Source organism: Varanus komodoensis, unplaced genomic scaffold (genome assembly GCF_004798865.1).
Source record: "Varanus komodoensis strain SLA01 unplaced genomic scaffold, ASM479886v1 scaffold29_1, whole genome shotgun sequence".
Classification (NCBI taxonomy): Eukaryota; Metazoa; Chordata; class Lepidosauria; order Squamata; family Varanidae; genus Varanus; species Varanus komodoensis.
This window is the reverse complement of record NW_025335759.1, coordinates 7,141,523-7,164,389: the sequence shown is the minus strand read 5'-3', so window position 1 is coordinate 7,164,389 and position 22,867 is coordinate 7,141,523. Positions and strand designations below refer to the sequence as shown.

The window sequence follows — 22,867 nt, the reverse complement described above, 5'->3', positions numbered from 1 at the left end:
CTTTTCAGCAGTCCCCCGCTTCCCTCCGGTTCTTTCTCCACCGAATCCACCTGCTGAAGGAGGAATTCATCAGCCTTTTTTTGGTATATGTTGTAGTCTCATCGTGAGGCAGGTTTTTTTAAATTGACCTCATTACGCTCCTCCTCTGCTCTTGATCATTTCAAGTCTTTCATTTCTACACTGGCATTTTAGTGGTTGGCACACAAAAAGGGGAAAACTTGTAATATCAGGCACAAAGTGCATAGCTGGGTACAGGGACGTTTCACTGGAACAAGCCCTCCATACATAAGGTGCGGGGGGGGGATATGAAATGCACCCTTCGTTCCAACTGCAGCATCACCTTTTACACTGCACACACCGTTCATTTAATTCTCCCTGCCTATTTTGTAAAAAAAGAGATCGTGCAAATGTTCATCCCAGCTCAGATGTTATATTGTACTTTATCCTGAACCCCTTCAGTAATCAATTGCAGTAACTAACAACTGAAAATTGGGAATATTGTGTGTCCAACTCTAGGGAACCCAGGATGGCCTACGTGGCTTTCTCTCCACTTTTATCCTCATAACAACCCTGTGGAGGAGGTTAAGCTGAGGAATAGTGACTGCGCAAAGATTACCAAGTGAGTCTTGTATGAGTAGGGAATTGAATCTAGACGGCTCTAGCACTCCTGGGACATACACAGCTCTCAGGCTTAGATCTTTTTTTTTTACCAGAACTCGGAGGTCAACTAGCCCGGGCAAAATAGAAGCTCAGCGGTTGGAGCCGATTATGTACTGATAAGCTTTATACTGAGGCAACTGCACGGCTCTGTCTGAGTTACTGCAGATCAACCTTCCCAAACCTGATACACTCCAGATGTGCTGAACTGAAACCTGCTGCTGTCAAGATGGACTCACTGTGACTCTCCAAACTTCCAGGAAATAATGTTGCCAGCCCTATCTGGAGATGCTGGGGATCAAACCTGGCACCTCGCTGCATGCAAACCTACCATTGACCTATGGCTGCTTTCCAGCTAGATGGGAATTGCGGTCTAACACATCCTGGGGTAATCAGGTTGGGGAAGACGCCTACAGGTCATGGATGCCGGCACCCTCATTTTGGTGGAAGCCTTGATGATCTACTTATGAAACCACCAGGAGCCAGGAATCCTCACTGCAAATTGAACAGAGATCTCCTGATACCCAGCTGAGTTCTGCCCATTCCTGCACTCCACCACCCTGGTTCTGAGAGGCTCTATTGTGGTTCTTTTTTACTGCCTCACAGCAATTTTGTTGGTAAGCCCCTCCGCATGTGCCTGAGGGGGAAGAAGGTGATAGGAATGTTCTACATTAAAATCCTGTCTTTTTTAGTCAAGCTGCAAATCGCAGAGTGAGAAATGAACCAGGACCCTTCCTTGGAGGACTCGCTGGTTTTCTCCAGCCCTGCAGATCCTGACCTCCAATTAGCTGTTTGCACCCTGCACTGGTTTCTCAGTTTTATGAGCATTCTTCACTGCCAGTATCCTCCTTAGCAATAATCTATTTGTGAGGTGGACTTCACACCTTCTAGAAGAGCATTTCCTTCCTGTGATACGTTTATATGTCTTGTAACGAGAGACAGCAACATAAATAGCCCCTTTTGTTCAGTGGAGAACCAATGCAGTGAGCACGAATTGGCAAGACCTTGCGCAGAGCTATTCAAACCAGTGTGCTCCCCGTGGCCAGTGTTCAGGCCTTTGGGTTTTGGTTTTTATGGTTTTGGGGAGGTGAGCAAAGTTCTTGGATTCAAGAGAGATCACTTTGCCTGTCTTGTTTCTCTTGTTGGCCAGCCTCAGTTGGTGCAAATGATTCGCTTATACCCAACTCTGCAGTAGACACATTAGCTAGAAAGAGAAAGAAAATGTCATCATAGGTCAGACAGGTGAACAGCAACTCTGGGTCTAAGAGGTGCTTCAGTGAAGTTGGCTGCACCATGCTGGCTCCAGGTTTTTGAGGGCCCTTGGGCAGGCGCCTTCAGCAGGCCCCTCCTTCAATGACTCAGCCTTCCATCAGCCACTGCAGTTCCTCCTCACCTTTCTCACTATTGCTGTCGCTTGCTTGCTTGTAGGCGGAGAGGCCGTGAGAACGTAGGGCAGTAGCATTTACTGCTGCTTTTCACCACCACCATTGATGTGGCCGGAATGTGAGACAAATGAGCAAACAGGTTGCAGTGTTGAAGCAACAACTCCAGGGGGCTCTTGTCTGTTGGCTGATTCTGGGATGTGAGCCCTCAGCAACTGTCTCATTGTGATGCTGGCCTTGAGCTCTGTGCTGTTTCTCCCCCGCTCCCCCCCCCCCGTGAGGGAGGGAGGGAGGAAGAGCTGCAGGAGGGCTTAGCTAGCTAGGTTACTTTCTCACCCAACAAGTCCACAACCAGCACCCCTGTTGCATTGAATCTACTCATCCCATCTAAGTATTTGCCTAATTGAGCTCTTTCTTGCCCTGCAGAACATCCCATGGACCAGCACAAGGATATGGTTCAGGTTTTTAATCCCAAGTTGCAGAAGAATCCACACCAGCAATGGCTGGATTCATAATGAATTATTTAACCTATTGTTAAATTTTAATTTTCATCATCATTACATTGCTGTCACATCTGTGTGCCTTCAAGGTGTCAAGGCTGCAACTCTGTTCTCCTTCCAAGCAGAGGCAAACAGGAGTCTTCTGAGGGAAAAGCTTCCTTGAGTTAAGGCAAGTGGAGTGTATTGCAGAAAATTAATAACAAAGGAAGCAAGCACAGTTAGAATGCTAGCTATTAAGGAAGTGTGACCTGTTGTAAGTTGATTCTCAGCCTCCTTTCAAACTCAGATGACCCACACAGGCCTGTGAGGTGCTTGTTCTCAGGGCTGACCTGGTGTGTCCAGCACTTTTCAGTTGGTCTGTCCTCTTTGCCTGACCCCTCTTCGGATGGGTGATGGCCGATCTTCCCTCCATCCCCTTAGCAGGTTCATTTTGCTCTCCCACTGTGCCTGAAGTTGAGTGTCCCTCCTGCTGCCTGGCTTATCGTTGGGTCCGCTGCCTTGGCGTCCCCCTGCGGATTCTAACCCCTGCTCCTTGTCTGAGCTGGAATCTGTGCCTCCATCCCTGGAAGGCCAGCAGTCCTGTTGTGAAGGCAACTTTTCTGAGTGTGTGCCAATGGGGATAAATGTAAGTTCCACATTGATCAGCAGAGCTAGCCTAGCAGGATCATTTCAAATGAGGACGGCATGTTCATACTACACAACTTCCCTCTGTCTAAAAACTGAGAGGGCTGCCTGCCTTATTTTGAAATGTGCACCGGATGCTGACATACAAGGCTAATTTTCGAGTGCAGCTCGTTCAACAAGTGATGTATGCCAAGGACCATATCCCTGCCCTTACTCCCCATGAGTAATTGCTGCATTGGGCTGGTGGTGCTTGATTTTTCATAAAGACTGTAAATTGGGGAAAGAGGGGTTAAGCTTTCTGTTCCTGTGTTCTCTGATTCTGATGTAAATTATGTGCCCAACACTTCAGTCTCTCTCCCTACTTCTGCTATTGCTCCTTCCCAGCATTATTTCTACAAGTTACTTATTTAGAAACTTTTCTGTGTAATTTTGAGGCTTCTCAAAGGCCTAGCAACAACTTCTCAATGAAAAGTTTAGTTAACCATCTGCAAGTTCCCACAAAAGTAACTTGTTTTCCTCTGCTGAGCTTCCCGCACATTGTGCATATGGAAAAACCCATGAATAGAGGCATTCCCCTTAGAGGGCAGGTTGCCTCACCTGGGGCTGGTTGGCTTAGAAAAGGGTGAGCAAAGAGGCAATACAGAAATGTATAAAATTGTGCAAGGTAGGGTGGGGAGGAGAGAGCGGTGTGTCTCTATCCACTTCCTGCACACCATAGCCATGTCCATTTGCTTGCAGCCTTCATTATATCAGCGTACCATAACATGGCTGCTCCTTCTGGAGTTTGCCGGAAGGCCACTTCTTCCCCCAAGCACCACTTGGCTTCCTGGCCTTTGTTCAGTTTTTTCCTCATTCTAAAGGGTGAAAGGCTGGTTGGAAGAGCCTTAAGACCATCTAGGCTGGTATGTTGGCCCTGCCTTCTTTACCTTTGGCCCTGCTTGCTGCTGGATTGCGGTCCCTGAGAGCTTCTCCAGGACGGAACCTGGCTGACATGTTGCAAAGGCTATGGTTTGTTTCTGGCGTGCCGGTCCCAGTAGGTTTCTTCATAGCGACAGGAGCACGCTTTATTCAGAACAAAGAGCCAAGAGGGTCATAGCGGTCAGGGAGCATATCTCGTTTATGCACGTGAACCAGGAAGTCACCTTAGCATGATCTCATTGGGTGATATTTGCTGCCATGCAGTCCTGTCGGATGACATTTTCCCACTCTGCTGTCCTCTTTGGGCACCTGCGCTCGCGCTTTGGATACTTGGGCATTCAGTTGACCAGTAATATATGTCAGAGAGAAGCTAAGGTTGGCGTGAACTGAGCTATCAAGGAACAGAATGGAATGTCATTAAGGGTAAGGCCAGGAACATCGGCACACCACCTCCTGCAGGGGAATCCATTGAATAGCTTTTGACAAGTTCATGTCCGGAGTCAGGCTGAAAGAGGCTCTGCTCTCCTTGTACAGAGAAGGCTGAGCTACAGGGACCGGGGGGCTGGCTCAGTCTAGAACCGCTCTATAAGTAGAGAAGTTGCAGGCATTTTATGGGCAAGGGCTGGAGCTCAGTGGTAGAGCACCTGCCCTGTACATCAAAGGTCCCAGGTTCAATCCTTGGCATCTCCAGGTGGGGCTGGGGACGACTCCTGCCTGAGAGTCACTGCCAGTCAGAGCACAGTACTGAACTAGTGTGTGCTCTGACTTGATATTAGGCAGCTCTCTGTGCTAAAAATCCTTGGGAAAATAGAATTTTTCCCTACAGCCAAAAGGAAAGCAGTTTTGGCACCAAATGAACCTCATGCATCACCAGGCACCTTTGTAGAAAAGGCAGGTGCTCTCAAGAGGGTGGGTAGATTGGCGCGAGAGAAAGCACACTTTCAGGCTACTGCTACAATGACACGAACATGGTGTGTGGAAGTGTGAGGGGCACATGTCCCCCAGCCTGCAGTCTCTGGAGGGAGCTCAAAAGCCTGCATGTAACTCATAATATAACAGCAGCTGTCATTTTGGAGAAGCAGCATCGCACCAGCAGCTTCCTGTTTGTGAAACGCTGATCCGTGTCTCCACACTGGTTGTAACCAATATGACTCTAGTCACCTAATCTACAGGATGTATTCAATCTTGATACAGGAGAGTAACTGGCCTGCCCTCACTGCAGTTTCAGAACCCTGCGGGAGGAGCCAGAGCAACCCCCAACTTACCTGGGAATAATAGTTTACCACTCATTCATTTCATCCATCCATTTATTATATTTCTGTATCTCCCAATTTCTAAAGCCTAAACATAAAAACCAATGTAGGGAAGTAAAAAAAACAGTATATCCCAGGAGCTATTAAATGCCATGCTGTACAACGCCAGATACCTGGGAGGAGAGGTATCTTAACTTGGCATCAACGAGTTCAGAAATTAAGGAGAGCCCTGCTGGATCAGTCCAGAGCGAGTTATGTTCACACGTATACTGCTCCTGGTACGAATTAGGACTAATAGCACTACTACTGCTACTACTCTACTTCATCATCATCAGCATCATCATTTTGCCATTGGTTTGTCCAGTCGCCTTTTAAAGAAATCCCATTTGAGACTGTTACTGCATCATGGAGAAGTGAATTCCATATGAGAGCCAGTGTGGTGCAGTGGTTAAGAGCATGGGATGGGGACTCAGGCGACCTGGGTTCGAGTCCCCGCTCAGCCGTGGAGCCAACTGGGTGACTTTGGGCCAGTCACAGACTCTCAGCCCAACCTACCTCACAGGGTGGTTGTTGTGGGGATAAGATGGAGGAGGAGAATGATGTAAAGCTGCCTTGAGCCCTTTTTAGGAAAAAGGCAGGATATAAATCGGAAAATAAAAAAAATATGTGCTGTTTGAAATAATACTTCCTTTTATTTGTCCTAAACCTGCCACCAGTCAGCTTCATGGGACGACCCCAGGTTCAAGTATTATGGGAGAAGATAGATCTCCCCCCTCCTCTTTCTCTGCACCATGCATTATTTTAAACACCTCTATCATGTCTCCACTTAGTAAGCTAAACAATCCCAGATGTTGTAACCTTTCCCTCTTGATCTTTTGGGTTGATCATTATAACATGGCAGAATGCATAGGAGCGTTCCTTCATTCTCACAGGGCAGACACAGCGTGTCCTAATCTGACAACTCCGTGCTTTGCTCGCAGCCTTCATTACATCAATATAACACAAAAATGTGCTAACAGACACCCTGTCCCTCCTGATTTCTTTTATTTTTTACAATTTTATGCATATTTAATGGGGAGACTAACATGCTGAAGGGCTGCCCTCCAGTACTGTCTTTACCGGGTTCCAAACAGCGCTTTGATGTTTTGGGGTGTACGTAGTCTCTACCTCTGTATTGTGCTTGTGTTCTTGATCAAGTAACTTCTTTCAGTCTTACTTGTTTGCCTTCTTGGAAATTACTCTGTTTTGAAACCAGCTGTGCCAGTTACCATAGCAGCCATGTTAAGAATGGGCAAGCTTTCCCGTGCATGGCGACCATTTTGTGAGTGTGCTCAAGGTGCTCTCCCAAACCAAAATAAGTCCACTTACCCCAAACGTTTTGGGGACCCTGGGTTGTCCAAAGCCTATTCGGAGCCTGGCCTAGGACTAAGAAGTGGCTAATAGTGGCCAGCCTGCCTTCCCATTTAGCCAGTATCCTTTACAGCAGCCCTCCAGCATCACAGGCAGAGAGACCCTCATCCTTCTGACTGGAGATGCCAGGGACGGAGCCTGGGACTGGCGGTTCCTCATGGCACCATCCTGCAGAAACGGTGTCTGGCTGGAGTACATGGGACACACCCTGGTGGCCTCACAGTGCATGGGGAAATTGCAAGCCACTATCTTTTTCAGCAAAACACATTTACAAATAACCTTCTTACTTAAGACCAGACAACTTTTGAGGAACCACAGAGTTCCCTGGAATGCAATCTGAAACATTCTGCATTATATGAGACAGGTTTGTGGGTGGTTCTCAAGGTACAATCCTATTTTGAATTGTTCTCTACAACTCTTCCTTGCTTATTCTCTATTTCTAAACATCAGATACCCTTATGGCTTAGTTACAAAGCTATACCGCTGCTGCTGCTGCTACTAATTTCTTGTGATCTGGCTGCAGAGTTGCAGCCTTGCTTGCCATAGGGCAAAACTTGAAGTAACCAAAGCAATATTTTTTTTAATCCAGAAATTATTACCCTGGAGTACTTGAGTCTACAGGAATAGCCTCCAGCGCCCGGCACATAGTGGTGTCCTCTCCTGTCAGTTCCATTAGCTCTCATGTCTAGTTGCTGGTGAAGTGTTCTCCTTTGTGCAAAAGAAAAAAAGTGGGCTACTAACTTGTCCTGTAAAAGATATAAGCAAAAATATGAGAAAACTGGGCTTTGGGATAGAGGTTTGCTTTGCAGGGCTTGAAGGGGATTTGTTACAACATTCAGGAATTGCCTCTGCAGCAGATTCAGTGCTGATGGGACTGGGAACAAAGCAGGGCCACTGAGAACAGGGCCACTGGGAGCTCTGAGGACTTTCAGGGACATCGTTTTAAAGAAGAGCCCTAAGAGGGGCATAACCCTCCCCATGACAGCCTGAGCACTGGGTATCCTCTGCAGTCACAGCATGCTGGAAAGCTCTGCAGGGAAGGTTGCGAGAAGGAGCAGGATGGCTGCTTGGAGGGGAAGCGGCTGCTTGGGCAGACCCCACTTCCCTTTTCATGCCAAAATGCAGACTTGGCCTTCACTTCCTAGGCAAGGCCATAAAGAGCATTTTGCTTCATGGACTAACTCAGGGGGAAAATGTGCCTGTGTCCTGCAGTGTTAGGATCCCATCGGAAGCCATGCGCCTTTCTTTCCCTTCTAACTATCTTTCTGATTCATCAGCTGGGCTGTGTGCTGGAAACACACTTTGTGGTTTATCGGTGGGGAAATTACACAGTTTCCTCTATGCTGAAAGTTCCAAAGCATACCCAAGTGACGGAGAGCCGCTGCCTGGGGCAATCCGGCTGCCAGGGTCCATGCTGGAGAGACGGTGCCCGGCGGGCGAGTGTAGACCCGTCCCACAGCAGCCGCAGGGATGATGATGAGGCTTCTCTTCCGCACCAAGGCAAGTGCGGGCGATCCTTGCTTTTGGCTTAGCCTGGCGGGGGCATGCGCCACACGGCCAGCTCCCTTGCAGCTGGCCCGGGAGAGAGCAGTGGGGCTGTGACATGACCAGAATGGGGGTAGCGCCAGAGGCAGAGGAAAAAGGAGGAGCCATGGCAGGTACAGAAAGATTTCTTGGTAGGCACAGTGCGTTTTGGAAAAATCCTTCCTCAGGCATGCTGGGTACAACAGATTGTTTTTCTGAAGTGTGTGGGGTGTGCAACTGGAGCTTCCTTTCACATCTGGAGTTTCTCCCCCCTTTTATCTCCTGCTGTGAGGCTGAGAGAATCAGGGGGTGGAGAGCAGAGTTCAGTCGCGATTGTAGCGTGGCTGCGGGGGAAGGCTGTGGTGCAGAGAGATGTGCCTCTTGTTTTTGGTGAGGCCCTGTGCAAAGCATCAATTTGTGGGGCGAGACAAGTCTCACCTCTACCTGTCTGTGCATCTAGATCAGTGCTGCTTTGATCTAACAGGCAGGGGACTTTCCAGGTAGTTGAGGACTGGCAGTGAAGCAGCAGTGTGAGGATAAACCATGTGATAGAAAGGAGGTGCTCTGGGGAGCTTGTGGGGTGCTTGCTGTGGGGGGGGACACGAGGGGGAGTTTATAAGGGGTGCCAGTGTCAGAGGCTGCTGCCAGTTTTCCTCTTCACAACTGAGGACCCTCCTTCCAATTAGCTGTTTGCCTGATGCCGAACCTCATTGCCCCCAGAGTAGATAAAACTTGATGTTTTTTAAAGAAATAAAAGAAATCAGACTTCTTGATTTAAATCAGATTTTTACATTTAAGTTGGATTTTTTTATATAAAATGCCTTTTGAGGGAAAAAAACTATGTAAGTATAGTTTTCTGTTTAAGATACATTATATTCCAAAGGTTATTCATCATGAAATAAGGATTAGTTTTTAATTATGTAGCATGAGGCTGTGAATTCATGCATTGTTTATTTTTTTTGGGGGGGAGGGAAATGAATGTCATCAATTCTTTCACAAAGTTGTGCTCTTCCAGAGGTTTCTGTAAGAGTATTTGACAGTTTTTCTGTCTAGAAGATCTTATTGCAGATGCTTGGTTTTACCGTTCTCAAAACTGTGAATTTGTGTCTGCAGAGATCACATGCCTCTTCTTCACAGCAAAAATGTTACAAAATAAACATACAGAGTTGAGAACAAGACCTTAATCCTGTTGTTCCTTTCCAATTTATGTACACAGAATCAATCCTTCACCTGTTGAGTGCTAATTTTTAAAAAATTCAATGAATAGAAGAAGCTTGTTGGGAGGGAATAAATCTGCACAAGAAGCTGAGTCTGCGGAGGGAGGGGCAAGCAGTAAAATGAAAGCGAAACCTTCTGAGGTGAATATTCCACAAGTCTTTGAATCTTTTTGTGTATATCGTATTATTCTTTCCCTGGAAAAGAAAACCTATAATGGCAGCAGGCCCTAAAAGAGACCCAGTTTGGGAATATTTTGATGACGTTCCTCTGCATACAGGTAAGGCAGGCCTGTGTGCAAATTATGTAGAAAATCATGCTTTAAATGTAGTCTTGCTCCTAAGCATTTTCTGCTCTCTGGGCTTTCAGGGGCTTTTAGATCTGGCTAGTAAATATAATTCTGGGAAGGAAAACTGGTGCAAACATGCTGGAAATGTTGCCACACTCGGGCATACAACTTCTGCTGCTATAGCAGCTTCTACAAAGAATAATCTTTTACCCAGACTTCCTGAACCTGGTGACCTCCGGACATGTCAGACTACATTTCCCACCATCCTTAGCCAAGAGGGCAGTTGCCTGTTGGCTCAGGATGGTGGAATGTGTTGCCTGGCACATCGGAGGGAACCAGGTTGGGAAATGCTTGGACTCCGTGCGATCTTTTAGAACAGCATTCTCCAGCTCTTCAAACATTGCCAAACGCCACCAAATAATGATGAGAACTTGTGCAGTCTTTGGTATCATGTTCTCAACTTCCTAAGAGCCTGAAGGAAGAATTGTAACACTGCACTGCTAATATTTCATGGCTCTGTGATGTTTGCATAAGACGGCTTCTCTGGGGAGAAGCTCATGCCGTTGGAATTTTGTTTGGCATATATCAAAGTTGTGAAAGCAAAGCCTCTGGACAGGTTTGCCAGCAAGAGAATCGGTTCCAGGTTTCTGGGGTATTTGGCAAAGTGACCGCTGGTACAGCCCCTTCTAAGGGAACCCAGTGGAGGCTGCCCCAGACCAAAGCTAAGTGAGGGGCATGATGGGAAATTGAAAAGATGGCTTCAAGCATGCCCCCACTGGTGATTCAAAGCAGCATGGGGAATTAGGTTAAAGAGAGGAATTAGGGAGGTGCCTAGTTGTCTGCCAGGTCACTGGAACCCCAGCACCTCTTGAGAGTGTCAGGCTGATGCCATACCTGGCCGCTGACATACAGACTTGAGATAATATTCTCCGCTAGGAAACCTGCTGGGCAACGTGGCACAGGTTGCAACCCCCCTGCGTGGCTTGCCATTCGAAGGCAGTTGTAAGGATTATATGGGATGATTCCACGTAACTTTCCTCACCGTCTGCTTTCCCTAAAGCAAAGGTGGGCAGAAGTTTTGGACCTCAGTCCCCAGCATTCCTGACCATTCACAATGATGGCAAGTGCTTTTCTAAGCTGAAGTTTACAATATCTGCAGCTGTCTACCTTCTGCATCCTCCTGCCCTAAGGAAAAGGGAGAATACAAACGTAAGGAACATATACCTTGTAACTGTTGTGATATTTTCCCACAACCCAACTGGAAATCATCTTCATCACTGAAAGTACTTCATCCTAAAATGGAAGTGTTCCATTCCTGTAAAAAGACAACAGTTTGCAAGCACTTAATTAACATTCTAACCATTCCCACTCCCCCAAAAAAAACACACACGCAAAGATTCTTTGAGTTTTCGTCAAACACAAACAAAGCTAGCTCCTTAGCTACAATTGTGTATCCTGTTTCCAAAACCACCTGAAAAAGACAGCAATATCAAAGTGGAAGGGGAAAGGCTGGGTGTTTTCTTATAGGGGAGGGCCATGCGTAGGCCGTATCATTTGGGAGCTCCAGTCTGAACCACTTTGAGAACAGAGTTACTGCCTGACACGCCAGAATTACCATAACTTGTGTCTCCACCTAGGAGCGCGAGCCGATTGCTGCTCTCTTCCGCTTTCTTTCTTAGCACTTTAGTGAAATATTTGTGTTTTGTGTGGGAGAAGTCTGGCAGAATTTGGATTTCTGCTGCACTTGCAAGCTTTGCCTAACCACGTGTGGGGCCTCACTTTGCTTGTGCCGGTCATTTCAACTTCTCTAAGGCTGGTTCTCCTGGCCTTTCGCTTGTAAGACTCTAATCACGTGGCGCATGAGGGTGTCTGAGAGCTGACAATACTCCTCACTGTCGTAGCAGCTAAGGAAAAGCTTTCAAGCAAGTTTCATATCCTGTTAAGCTGTGTTTTTGTTGTAGGGGCTTGAGAGCTCTACAAGAAAAAGGCATGTTTTTCTTATCCAGTTTACAGTCAGAGGCTTCAGTTCCTGCATCTTAGCCCACCCTTTGTCCAAGGAATTCAGCGTGGTATACCGGGTGGCGAGACTAGTTGGCTCCCCATGTTTTTCTTCTGGCAGCCCTGTGGCAACTGGTCCCGCATGGGGATTTGAACCTTCTCACTCAGAGACCGGTTCTCTAACTACTTCAGTGGTCACTTCTATCATCCTGGCTCTTGTATATTTACTGTTACCCCGGCTCTAAAATTTGTAGGGAGAGCACTGGGCACACCATCTTCAGGGGGTGATTGAAGTTGTAAGAGGCAATGCATTAAAACTGAGAATTCCCTCTTGGCTGCTGCCGGTCTTCTCACTGGGGTGGTAATATTCCTGATGAGGCAGTGGATCCCCCTTTTGCCTCTGATGGGGCACTGGCAAAAGTCCTACCAGGCTGCCCGCTCGAGGAGGCTGTGCTGAAAAAGTGTGCGTGGTCCCCAGTGCAAGAACCCTCTGCTGCTTTCTGCAGCCAGCCTTCCCCCACCCACACACATGCTCTGTCAGGTATGCCGGGAATAGACAGCGTTATGCTGGTTGAATTCTCCCCATTGATTTTTTGAAGAGACAAGAGATTACTCCCGCTAAGTTATTTTTCCCCTCCAGAGTCCTGATTTTAAATTTTCAGATGCCCTCTACATACGGGTCACTGGTTTCCCTTTTTGACCTGCGCTTGGGAAAGTCAGTTTGCCCAGAAAGGGTCTCTCTACTCCTCCTGCCAGCTGAGCTGTGCTGCTTTTTCTGCAGATCAAGAGAAAGGGAAGTAAGAGCCGCCTTTGCTTAAAGCAGACCTTTAAAGTTTGTTTAAAGAGCCCTTGCAGGAGGCTTGTGGTTTAAGCGTATATTTGATTTTGTTCCCTAAAACAAAGAGGGTGTTTTTAAAAGTGTGTTTGAACTTCAGCGGGTTGGTGGCCTTTTTCTCTGCAAATCTTAAAATAGGCCTTGGGTTCCCCTCAGCTCACGCTCCTTCTGATGCGATGCTCTTTGTGCTTCAGTAGGCTGTGGCTCGAAGAAGAGCTGGCTGCAATATAAAACTCTTCCAGCATCTCTTGCAGCATTTGTGCAGATGAAAACAGGTAATCTGTCAGTGCCAAATTGAAGAGGGCCTTTGCCTGTCTCTCCAGAAGAGGGGAGCCAAGATGGGATCAGACCAGGAATCTATTTAGTCCCACCTTCTGTTCACCCAGCGAACAGCTGGCATGTTGAAATCCACAAGCAGGACAAGAGTGCAGCAGCCGTCTGAAATATTCCGTGTGTTAGCAAACTGTTATTACCTTTTCCTAAGAGATGAAAGGTGCAGCACTCCGTTAGCTTACTGCTGCTACTGCTGTATTTTTTTGCTAGGGAAGGAGATTTGCTGCTTCAGGTGACAAAATAACCTGACTAGTCTTGAGGTGCTATGCATGTTGACGGGTGAGGAGGAGTTAGCTCCTCGGATCCATTCCTGACAGCAAATTGTCTCAGGCTGGCATGCTGGCTTACCTCATTGGGTTGCCACACGGTGGAATGCTGGCCAGACCTCTTTGGAGAAAGGGTGGCATAAAAAATAAATAATACAGAAAGTGAATGAATGACTATGAGCCAGCCCAAGAAGATTACTGTTCAAATGCCAGAGACAAGAGATTATGTGGTGGGAGTGGGAGAGAAAGAAACAGATAACAGGCGAGGGGGCCTTTTCAGGGGTAGGCCCTTGACCGTGGAAAGCTCTCCCCTGTAAGACCTTGCTTGCACTAAGATTGTTTTTGTTTGTTTTATGTTATGTTTTTCATTGTATGTTTAGGCTTTTAATGCTTTGTAAACTGCCCAGAAAGTTCGGCATTTGGGCAGTATAAAAATGTTGTTGTCGTTGTTGTGAATTGCTGTGAACTGCCCAGAGAGCTATGGCTATTGAGCTGTATAGATAGAAAGAGAGGTGAAGCCTTTGATAAACAGATGTGGGTGAGTCACTGTTCCCTTTGCCCTCTCTTTCATGCTGCCCTCTCTTTTCTTGCTTTCTCTTGTCCTTCTGCTGCCAGGGAAAGGGCTCAGGGCTGGCATCAAGTCTCAGGCAGAAAAGAATATCTGCCCATTACTCCTACCGGAACCTTTGGACTGGAGGTGTCAGGAACTGAAGTTTAGAGCACCTGCTTTGCACGCAGGGGGCCTGCACTGAATAAGTTCCGTATTCTGTGATTAAAATGAGAGCAGATGCAGTTGGAGAACATGGGGATGCATTTCAGTTTGGGGCGCATGCTAAGGGAAGAGGATTCAAAAGAGTGTAAGAGAACTAGGTAGGGATTAAGACGGATTCTTACTTGGATATTAGCCCTTTCTAGTACACAATTTTGCCTAGAATTCCTTATTTGCATACCCAAAAAGTCAGAGGCAACACTAGGCATTGCAAGTGTGGTTGTGATTGATTGCCATTCCAGTGCAGCCCCGCAAACTCTCAGGAAACTGGTAAACTAAGCAGCATGTTTCCATCTGGTCAACTGCAGGCAGGTGGGGGAATTATTTTGTGCATATCCGAAGTGTCAAAAGAGCTTCTTCGGAGGCTTAAAATAGGTACAGTGCTGGGAAATTTGACACAGGTGAAGGTTATGGCATTGATTGTATATGTACCTCTGCTTCCGCAGAAAAGGACTTACTGGCATCGATTGAGGTTTGACTCCCTTCCCCTCCATCCCACCTTTGCCAGCGCAGCACATGCATTAACTGCTTATGACTTAAATTTCTCCCACACTCCTGGTAGCTTGTTACTCTGCAGGCTGGTTATAGGAGGGCTGGGAGACCATTCACTGTTTTCATGCGGTAAACTTAAATGCAAAGAGATTTATCATTTTCCCAATGGCCAAGGGCATAACCCATGTGCAGAGTTCATTACAGCTCTGCCACTCTGTGTTTTACAGAGTGCAAGAGTCCAAATCCCCTGCCCCAAGGAGCTTACCGTCTAAAATGCAACATGGGAAGGGAAGGCAGCATTATAGAGGGAAGCATGTGCTTGGACTTAGTGACAAGTTGAGTTGCGTTAAGCCCTGGGACTGAAGGGGCTGTTGCCAAGGCCTTCATGTAAAACATGGTTTGAGGAGGAAGTTGAAGGAGAGTCAGTGACATCACACGAGTATTTCTGGGACACTGTGCAAGGGGCAGCAGAAGAGCAAGACCTCTCTGGATCCCGGAGCAAGGCGAAATCTGCGGAATGAAAGGCATGGGCAGAAGTGTGTTGGGAGAAGAGCAGAGCGATGTGGCATGGCTAATAAAAGCCTGCGTCCACTTTGGAAGGTTATGCCATCCAGCACCTGCTTAACTCAGAGGAAATACATCTGCTCCCATGTCTGAGGTGACCCAATGCTCATGTTATCTTGGAGCAGCACAAGGAGCAGGGGCAGGGGGACTGCGCCAGTAGCATTTCTGTTCTGCTCGAATAAACTTCTTTAGCTCACTTTCCGGAAGAGGATTACGCATGAACAGGACTTTGTATCATTTCTTATAGGTGAACCTTACAAGCTCTTTCTGCAAAGAGCAAAACCTTATTCAGCATTTCTACTTATCTGTTGTAAGTCGTGGGCAGGTAGAATTGGAGCCAAGAGAATAATGCAAGCTTCCTTTTTCTCAGGATGGGGAATAAGGTTGCCAAATGTGTCTTGTCTGGGCGGGCATATATTACGCATCTGTCCTGTGGCTGGGCGTACAAGCATCTCCCCAAACAAATGTTGATACTTGCAGCTTCACAAAACGCAGATATCCTGAATCAGTCTTAGACTGGACAGAGATCCGCCTCGTGGAGCAGTGGCAAGGGGAGAACAGAATCCCAGGATTCTTGCTTTTCTTAGGTCTGTAATTGTTTGGGTTGCATCCTATGGGAATTCTTGCAAAGGCATTGAAGAGGCTGCTGCAAGCCCTGGGCAATGATGAAATGGAGAGGAGACCAGCTGAGTGGACTGTGTAGCAATGCTATGGCAAAGAAGTGGGCTCATGACAAAGTACCCAAATGGAGTTGTGGTTGCCTGGACATCTCTTCCTAAGGTTGTGGTTGTTGTTGCCACAGCAGCCCCACAATTTGCAGTCCTGCTTGTGGCATACATAGAACCACATGGCTGCTTTCCTTCTGCTTCCAGGATTGTCAAACAAGACGTCTGTTAAGGAAAAGATGGCAGAGAGAAATTCACTTCCTTTCCACTTTTAGCTGGCATCAGTGAGGACTAGAAATTGCATTTGGGAAAATGGGTAACTAAGACATAATAGAGACTTCATTCTGTGCCAAGCAGCCAATTCTGAGAACAGGAGATGCACAGTGCTTCTGATGCTGGCAGTTAGGGGCTGGTGGAAAATGATACTCTTGCTTCAGATTAACAATTGGCTTCGGCGTTCATAGATTGTCTGCTCAGACTCTAATTTTTGTTTCTTCTGCAGGCAAAACGGGAGCCCACTTGGATAGAGAGAGACACGGCGAATGCTGCAAATAAGGTAACATTTCTGCTCAGTGAGATTCCTTCTTTCATACTCTCACTTTTACACCTGGAAAGGATGCTGAGCAATGGGCAGATTATTTTGCTACCAGATTTGAGTCGAGTTAATGTAAACGGCATATAATTCCCCCTGAAGACGCGCACTGTGTTTTGTGGTTGATTGTCTGAAGCCAGGCTTGGAAGTGTGGGCAATTGGTGTTAGTTTGAAAGGAGGCATTAGCTGCCTTCTAACAAGTTCCCAACATGCCTTATCCCCAAAAGCAAAGGCGGATGACATTCCTTTTCAGCATCGAGTCGCTGGAGTGCTACAGCTAATATCCATTAGTCAGCAGATGTTATGAAGAAGACACAATTCTGGTTTCTTGAATGAGCAGGTCAGAAAACAGTGGTGCCTCTTCGACAGCTTTGTCTTGAAATTCCTCCAGATGTGCTTAAACCCTTGTGAGAAGTTATGTTCTTTAACTTCTTTTGGTGTATTAGAAATGTTCCATTTTTCAAACATTTTTGCAGTCTTAAAAGCATTTTTAAAAGCGGTTAGGATCCTCTGGATTATATCAGCTCCGAAGTATGGGCTAGTGACTTGATCCAATTAACCTAAAGTGATTTTGCCTTTTTAAAGTATTCAGCGTTCATTGTTTGGTTGCACGGTTGCAGCATTTGACCAAGGTACTGTTAAGGAACTCTTCTTACTGACCATACATGAACTTTCTTAGCAAAGTCTCTCCTAATGTTCTCCTAGGATAGCAGCGGGCTGTCAGCCAATTTCATTGGTGGCTTTTGAGTGCTAGTCTAATACGAGAGGAGGAACGTGTTGCTTCTCTTAGGCTCATAGTCCAGTCCCATGTCCCATCCCCTTTGATATCTGTCTGTGAAAGGTGGTGTAGGCGCATAATTTCCATGAAGAACATACTGTCCAGTGCTGGTAGGGGCCACTCTGATCCAAGAAAGAAGGAATTGTTGCTGTGTGTTCCATCATGGCAGACCAGCAGCAGATAGAAGTAGTTGTCTAAAGAAAAAGGAAAAAAAAAGCAGCTCTGGGTAACAATATGAGCAAGGTTGTCATCAGAGGACAACTTCTAGATGGAAAAATGACCAATAGTATCAAATTCAGCTCATACATTTGCAGAAAAAATAGTTTTAAAGTGCACAATGTTTTGGCATAGAACACCAACTTCTGTTGACTGAAGCTGATGTTTATGAATTGTGGCCTTCCTCTCTTTTGCACTGGCAGCTCCTGGGTCTGCAGTTCAAGGAAGACACTAGCAGATTGTATTTCTGTCTTGGTATCTTTTTGATTGCTAGAAGAGAGAAAAGAATGTGGGGGTGAGGTTGAAGAGAAGCCAAAGGTTTTTGTTTGTTGAGGAGGAGAGTGTGCTAGCAATCTTTTAAAGTCTGGAAAAGATACTGGGGAAGGTTTCGCTGGCCTTTACGGAGGAAAGGAGCAGAGGGGGCTGTCGCTCTGTGGCAGAGCGCATGGGAGCCCAACTGCCATTCCTGGCAGGCAGCGCACAGTCTCCATGACCTACATTCTGCCGAAGACTCAGCAGTGGAAGTTGTCAAAACTCGGGAAGAGGGAGAGGAGGCCTTGGAAGCACCCCCCGTGTCTTGAGCTAGGCGTCCCCTCCCAAGCAAGGCAGTCTCTTTAGCACGTCTTGTTAGAGTCTTTATTCTACCAAGAAAACTAAGCATTCACATGACTCTGCGCATACACAAGGAGAAGTGTTGGCCCTCCCTTCACCCAAGGCTTTGCTGATGAACCCTTTGGGGCCTGTGTCTGGAAGAAGGGGTGCTGTGAAGCCGGGGCGCCCTGTGTTCTGCGCTCTGAGCCCCTACTTGGTCCAGCCTGCGGCTGTGCCAGCAGGCGCTGGGGTTCAGATCTTCAGGAAGCTGGCATTCTCCATCTGAGGGGCTACGCAGTTCCATATCTCCCTCCTCCCATCCTCGGCTGCTCCATTCCCACAGGCGGAAGGGAGACTGGGCCCCCCAGCTGTCCTTGAGCTGCTTTCATCCAGAGCGGGCTTGGACTGGCGCTGCGGGGAAGTCTGCAGGTGCAGCCGCTCTGTTTCAACAACAATTCCGTTATCAGAGGGTTTGCTCTGAGCCTCGTCTGGTTCGGGCAGCTCCATATCATCCTCAGAGTCTGAGCTATCAGTCCCACCAGAATAGGCCATTTCTCACGCACACCTGGGAATCTCGTCAGAGCACCTGCACGTGACATTCAGGGTCACTGCCTGCAGGTTCCCAGGCTGACCAGGAGAGCAGAGATGTTTTGGAAGAGGCAGGAGGGGTCCAAGAAGGGTTGGAGGGAAGTCACTGCTTGCCCAGTGCCAGACCTCGTGATCTGGCGTCAGGCGGAACAAGCTGCCCAGTTAGAGGTCTTCCACCAGCAGGAGCCACCCTGAGAGTAGAGTCCCCAGAGTTATTGAAAGGGAAGGATTTGCAGGGAGAAGTTCTCAGTTTGGGTTCGACACTCTTGACACGAGCAGAGGCTTATCTTCCAGCTTACCAGAGGGCTTTTAGAGTTACTTTGTCTTGTAGCTGCAAAATGCCGGTAAAGATCTCCATTGCAAAGAGACTGTCTGGCATTTTGGAGCCTGTGGGCAAAGCTCCGGACAACATGTGCTACATGCGGAAGTCACAGGCTCGATCCTCAGTGTCCACAGGTAGGGCAGAAAAGTGCCTGGAGCTCTGGAGAGCCACTGCTCCTCTGTGTTGACAGTACGGGACTCAGCATGGACCACCTTCGAGGGAAGGCCTGGTTCCTGGTTTCTGGGAAGGCAGAGCGGTCCTGACAGATCCGTCTGCTTCTCTAATGCTAAACCACTCATTTCAAGCAACCTATTCTGTCCATAAAGTATTTGGGTTTTCAATATGGCTGACCCAGTGTATATTATAGCAGTAGTGCAGAAACGTTTTCATTTTGGAGAAGCCAGTGAGGTCTGGGAAGGCTGACTTGGACCTTGCTATAGGAGATAAAAGTGCATTGGTGGAATGTTTTTGCTCTTTCTTAGCCCTGAGTACTGTGATGCGTTCTGTTGGAGGATACCAGTGCGGTGAGGGGAGGGGGGCTTGCCCTGGTTGGAGTAAGTGAACATCCCTCTGGTTGCCCAGAGAGCTTGCTTAACAGGTTGCCCAAACAGGAGGCTGCAAAGTAAGGAAGCCCTAACAGGAAGCTGTCAGTTTGTCATAGGACTGTGCAAGGGTAGTTTAACTCTCAAATTGATGGTAAGGTTTGGATGGAAGTTGCTTTTTATTAAAAAAAACAAAAACAAAAACTGCAGGCAACATAGCCCCTCATGGATTCATCTCATCAAGATCCATCATGTTCACTAAACCATGCTGAGTCTTCTGTGATGTGCAGATGTGCCCAGTGAGTGATCCAGGGTCACCTAGTGAACATCACAGTAGCATTAGGAGTGGAACCTGCCTCTCCCCAGCCTAGTTTCGCACTCGCTTGCACTGCTGTCCCACACTGGCTTTCTTAGACCGCTGCTCCAGGTGGATGCCCATGCATAAACATCTGCGCTTTGTCTCGTATCCCTCCAGTTAACCAATTATATTGGTTGTGTAATTGCAGATTCAGAGACCACCTTCCACTTTTTCTTTCCTTGCACTTAACGTTCTCAAAATCTTAACCCTTTGGTCACAGCAAGTGCAAGAGCCTGAGGCTTCTGCTTCATTGCACTTTTTTCATGGCCAAAGCACTTCCCTGCCGTGAGCCTGGATGTGTGTGCACGACTCTGGTGCAAGGGAACAAGATGCGTGTCCTGCAGCACTGCTCTTAACAAAATGCAATAAACAAGGTCCCTAAGGTTTCAGAGAGAAGCACAACTGACGAGCAGAAAAAGTGAAACTGGGATGTGAAAGCTGTGAGGTGCTTCAAGTTAGCTTACCACAAATGTTTTGCTTCAAAGGAGGGCAGGAAGCTCTGTTTTTAAGCTGCTTTGCTTTGAGGGCTGCGCTCCTCTCTGCTTCACTTGCCTTGGCTTCTGCCACCTGTGCTGGTGGCCAGTTCTCCATGAAGCAGAGGCTGCTCCCGCTGATAGTCCACCGAAAAGCCACAGGCCATGCTCCCGGAGATTCTGGTAGCGGGAGATGTGCCATTTTGACTGTCATGGGATGATGGACATGGCGAAGGAACCCAGGCTTCCTCGCATCTTTGCTTTTCTTGCGCTATGGCTGCATGGGAAACGGCGTACCGAAAGCAGACTGCCGATGCTTTCGGCCAGCAACATCAGCAATCCGGTCAGTATCTCAGCCTAGCAAGAAAGTCTGTGCTCGTTGTGCTTGCTCACATGCTTCGCTTAGCTGTAGGAATGAGGTAGCATCATGGATGAATGCTGTGTTTCCCCCCGCTTTGGGCAGGTCTCCAAAATAACTCACAGCTGCATTGCAGATCTCCAGAAAATGTCCTGTGTTCTCATAATTGGTTGTTTCACAAGCTGCCTGGTCTGAAAGCAGACGATGCACCACTTGGCTGGAACCAGCTGGTCTCTGTCTGGGCCGTGCCTAGAAAGGAGCCAGGTACGGAAGGCAAAGCATGGTACCTTGTGTGCTGTAGGGAAAAGGACAGTTGCAAATACAAAGCGTAACCAAGTTGTGCATTGCTTGGTTGGATTAACGAGCTCGGGTTTGCACAGACAGGTGCCTTGTTGTTTTTGCAGACCAGTGTGGAGATTTTAGTACCTGAAAGGCCACATTAAGCCAGACCACCTGCAAACTATTCATAATACAATTTCAGAGATGCAAACAGAAACCTCTGGCCAGAACACTGGAACAATCTAAAATGTGGCTTGGTTTTTTAGAAGCTAGGATCTTCTTATTTTCTTTTCATTACCTCTGAGGTGATCATGAGCAATGTGGTGGTTTGTACCACTTCTACAAAGGAAGTTTTTGGAGGCTGAAGGAAGAGGGAGACCCAAGAGTGTTGGATCACTTTTGGTCCCAAGCAGCAGGATGTGACTGCTTGACTGAGGACAGGAGTTCAGCTCAGTTATCAAGAACAGCCTTGCATGAAGTATTCCCATATCCAGTCCCTGCCACCTCCAGCTAGAGCAGGAAAACAGTCATGCTGCTGAAATCCTAGAAAGATGCTGCCGGTTGGTGAAGGTTCAGAGGAATGTTTAGTGGGTTGGGACTCAGATGCCACCTCTGTCTTTCACCAGGGTCATTTGGGCCTTGCCATGCCTTTCCAGGCCGTCATTTAATGTTGGTGGCCAGGACGTTTCTCAAACGGTCAGATTTACCCACAACCCTAAACGATTTCCTGTCCCTGGACAGATAATGAAACAATAGAACCGGTTACCTAGAGATCACGGGATCCCCCAAACCGGATGCATTTAAGAGGCAACTGGACTTCCATCTGTTAGGAATGCTTTAATTTGGATCCTGCACTGAGCAGGGGTTGCATCCAGTGGCCTTCAAACTCTACTTTCTGTGATTCTAAGCTAGATGGTCTTGCTTGATATGAAACAACTAGACTTCTTGGATGTCAGAATTGGCATCCTTTTTTATTTTAATGTAGAAATCTAAAAAAGAGCAGAAGCAACCCTTTAACACAGTGGTCCCCACCTTTTTGGATTTGTGGGACCTTTGGAATTTTGAAAAACTGTTGTGGGCACCACCACAAAATGCTTAATTATTGGATTGCCATGTTGGCATCCAGTTGCCATCTCTGTGGATTTTAGCAAAAACATCTGTTTTGTGTCAATTGGGCACTGCAAAGTCTTTCTAATAAGAGAACCTTGTAAGCCACCTTCCTTGTAAGAGGAAGAAAGGTGGATTATAAATACAATGCAATAATAATAATTCAGTAAGGAATTGTCCAATTTGTCTAAGTGCTGGTGGTGCAATACAACTAATGCTTCTTTTAAACATGTTTGGCAATATCCAATACTAGCCTACTCTTTAAGATTCAGTGATGTATCCAATCTTTTACATTGTTTATCTGCTTCATGGATAGCAACAAATGGTCAGTGTAAATAGATTATCTGCACCCTTTTAACAGCTAAAAGACTGCTATCTATATCTAGATATGTAAGCTATACTGAGAGCCTGATCAGATATAGGCCAGGATATAAATGTTTTAAATTAATTAATTAAATAAATATTACAGCATTGGAAGGATAAACGCTCATGGCCTATAACGCAATAGGGCTGAGGACTTAATACTCTCAACATTTGAACAATCAGCAAGTAGATGCCATCTTCAAATAAATACTTGTTTGGAAATTTGGTCCTCTTTTTTTAAAGCCTATGTAGAAAGTTGTATCATTTACAAATGATTGTATCATTTAGAAAGTTTTATCATTTCCTATTTACTGCCATGGATCTGTACAAATCCAGGTACATATATTTAAAAACAGAAAAATAAATAACATTAAAATGCTTATGCAGGTGCCCACAGGGACCCCTGCTTCAGAAAGTGGGTGTTGTGTTCGTCTGGTTATAAGTGATGGTAACCCAAGTAGAATCTCTGCATCTTCACAACTCAAAAGCATTTTTTCTGATTTGAAGCTCATATGTTGAACCGCCATTCAGGGAGACCAGATGAAGCCAATGAAATGCAAACCAGCTGAGATGGATGGGCTCCCAGCTACTCTGCGGCCTCATTTT

At 46.8% G+C, this 22,867-nt stretch overlaps 1 protein-coding gene across 4 annotated transcripts in view; it reads left to right on the top strand.

The window, feature by feature from the left end:
* The window catches only part of RPS6KA1 (ribosomal protein S6 kinase A1), an 87,531-nt gene that overhangs the window by 30,359 nt on the left and 34,305 nt on the right, over window positions 1-22,867 (top strand). The window contains exons 1-2 of one of the 4 annotated variants that reach the window (XM_044435006.1): window positions 8,146-8,244; window positions 16,197-16,250. In XM_044435006.1, coding sequence (XP_044290941.1) covers window positions 8,215-8,244; window positions 16,197-16,250 — 84 coding nt within the window. In that variant the 5' untranslated portion in view covers window positions 8,146-8,214. Of the gene's footprint in view, window positions 1-8,145; window positions 8,245-9,396; window positions 9,627-16,196; window positions 16,251-20,205; window positions 20,498-22,867 lie in introns of those variants that run through there. The other 3 variants (XM_044435004.1, XM_044435003.1, XM_044435005.1) reach the window with 3 other exon arrangements.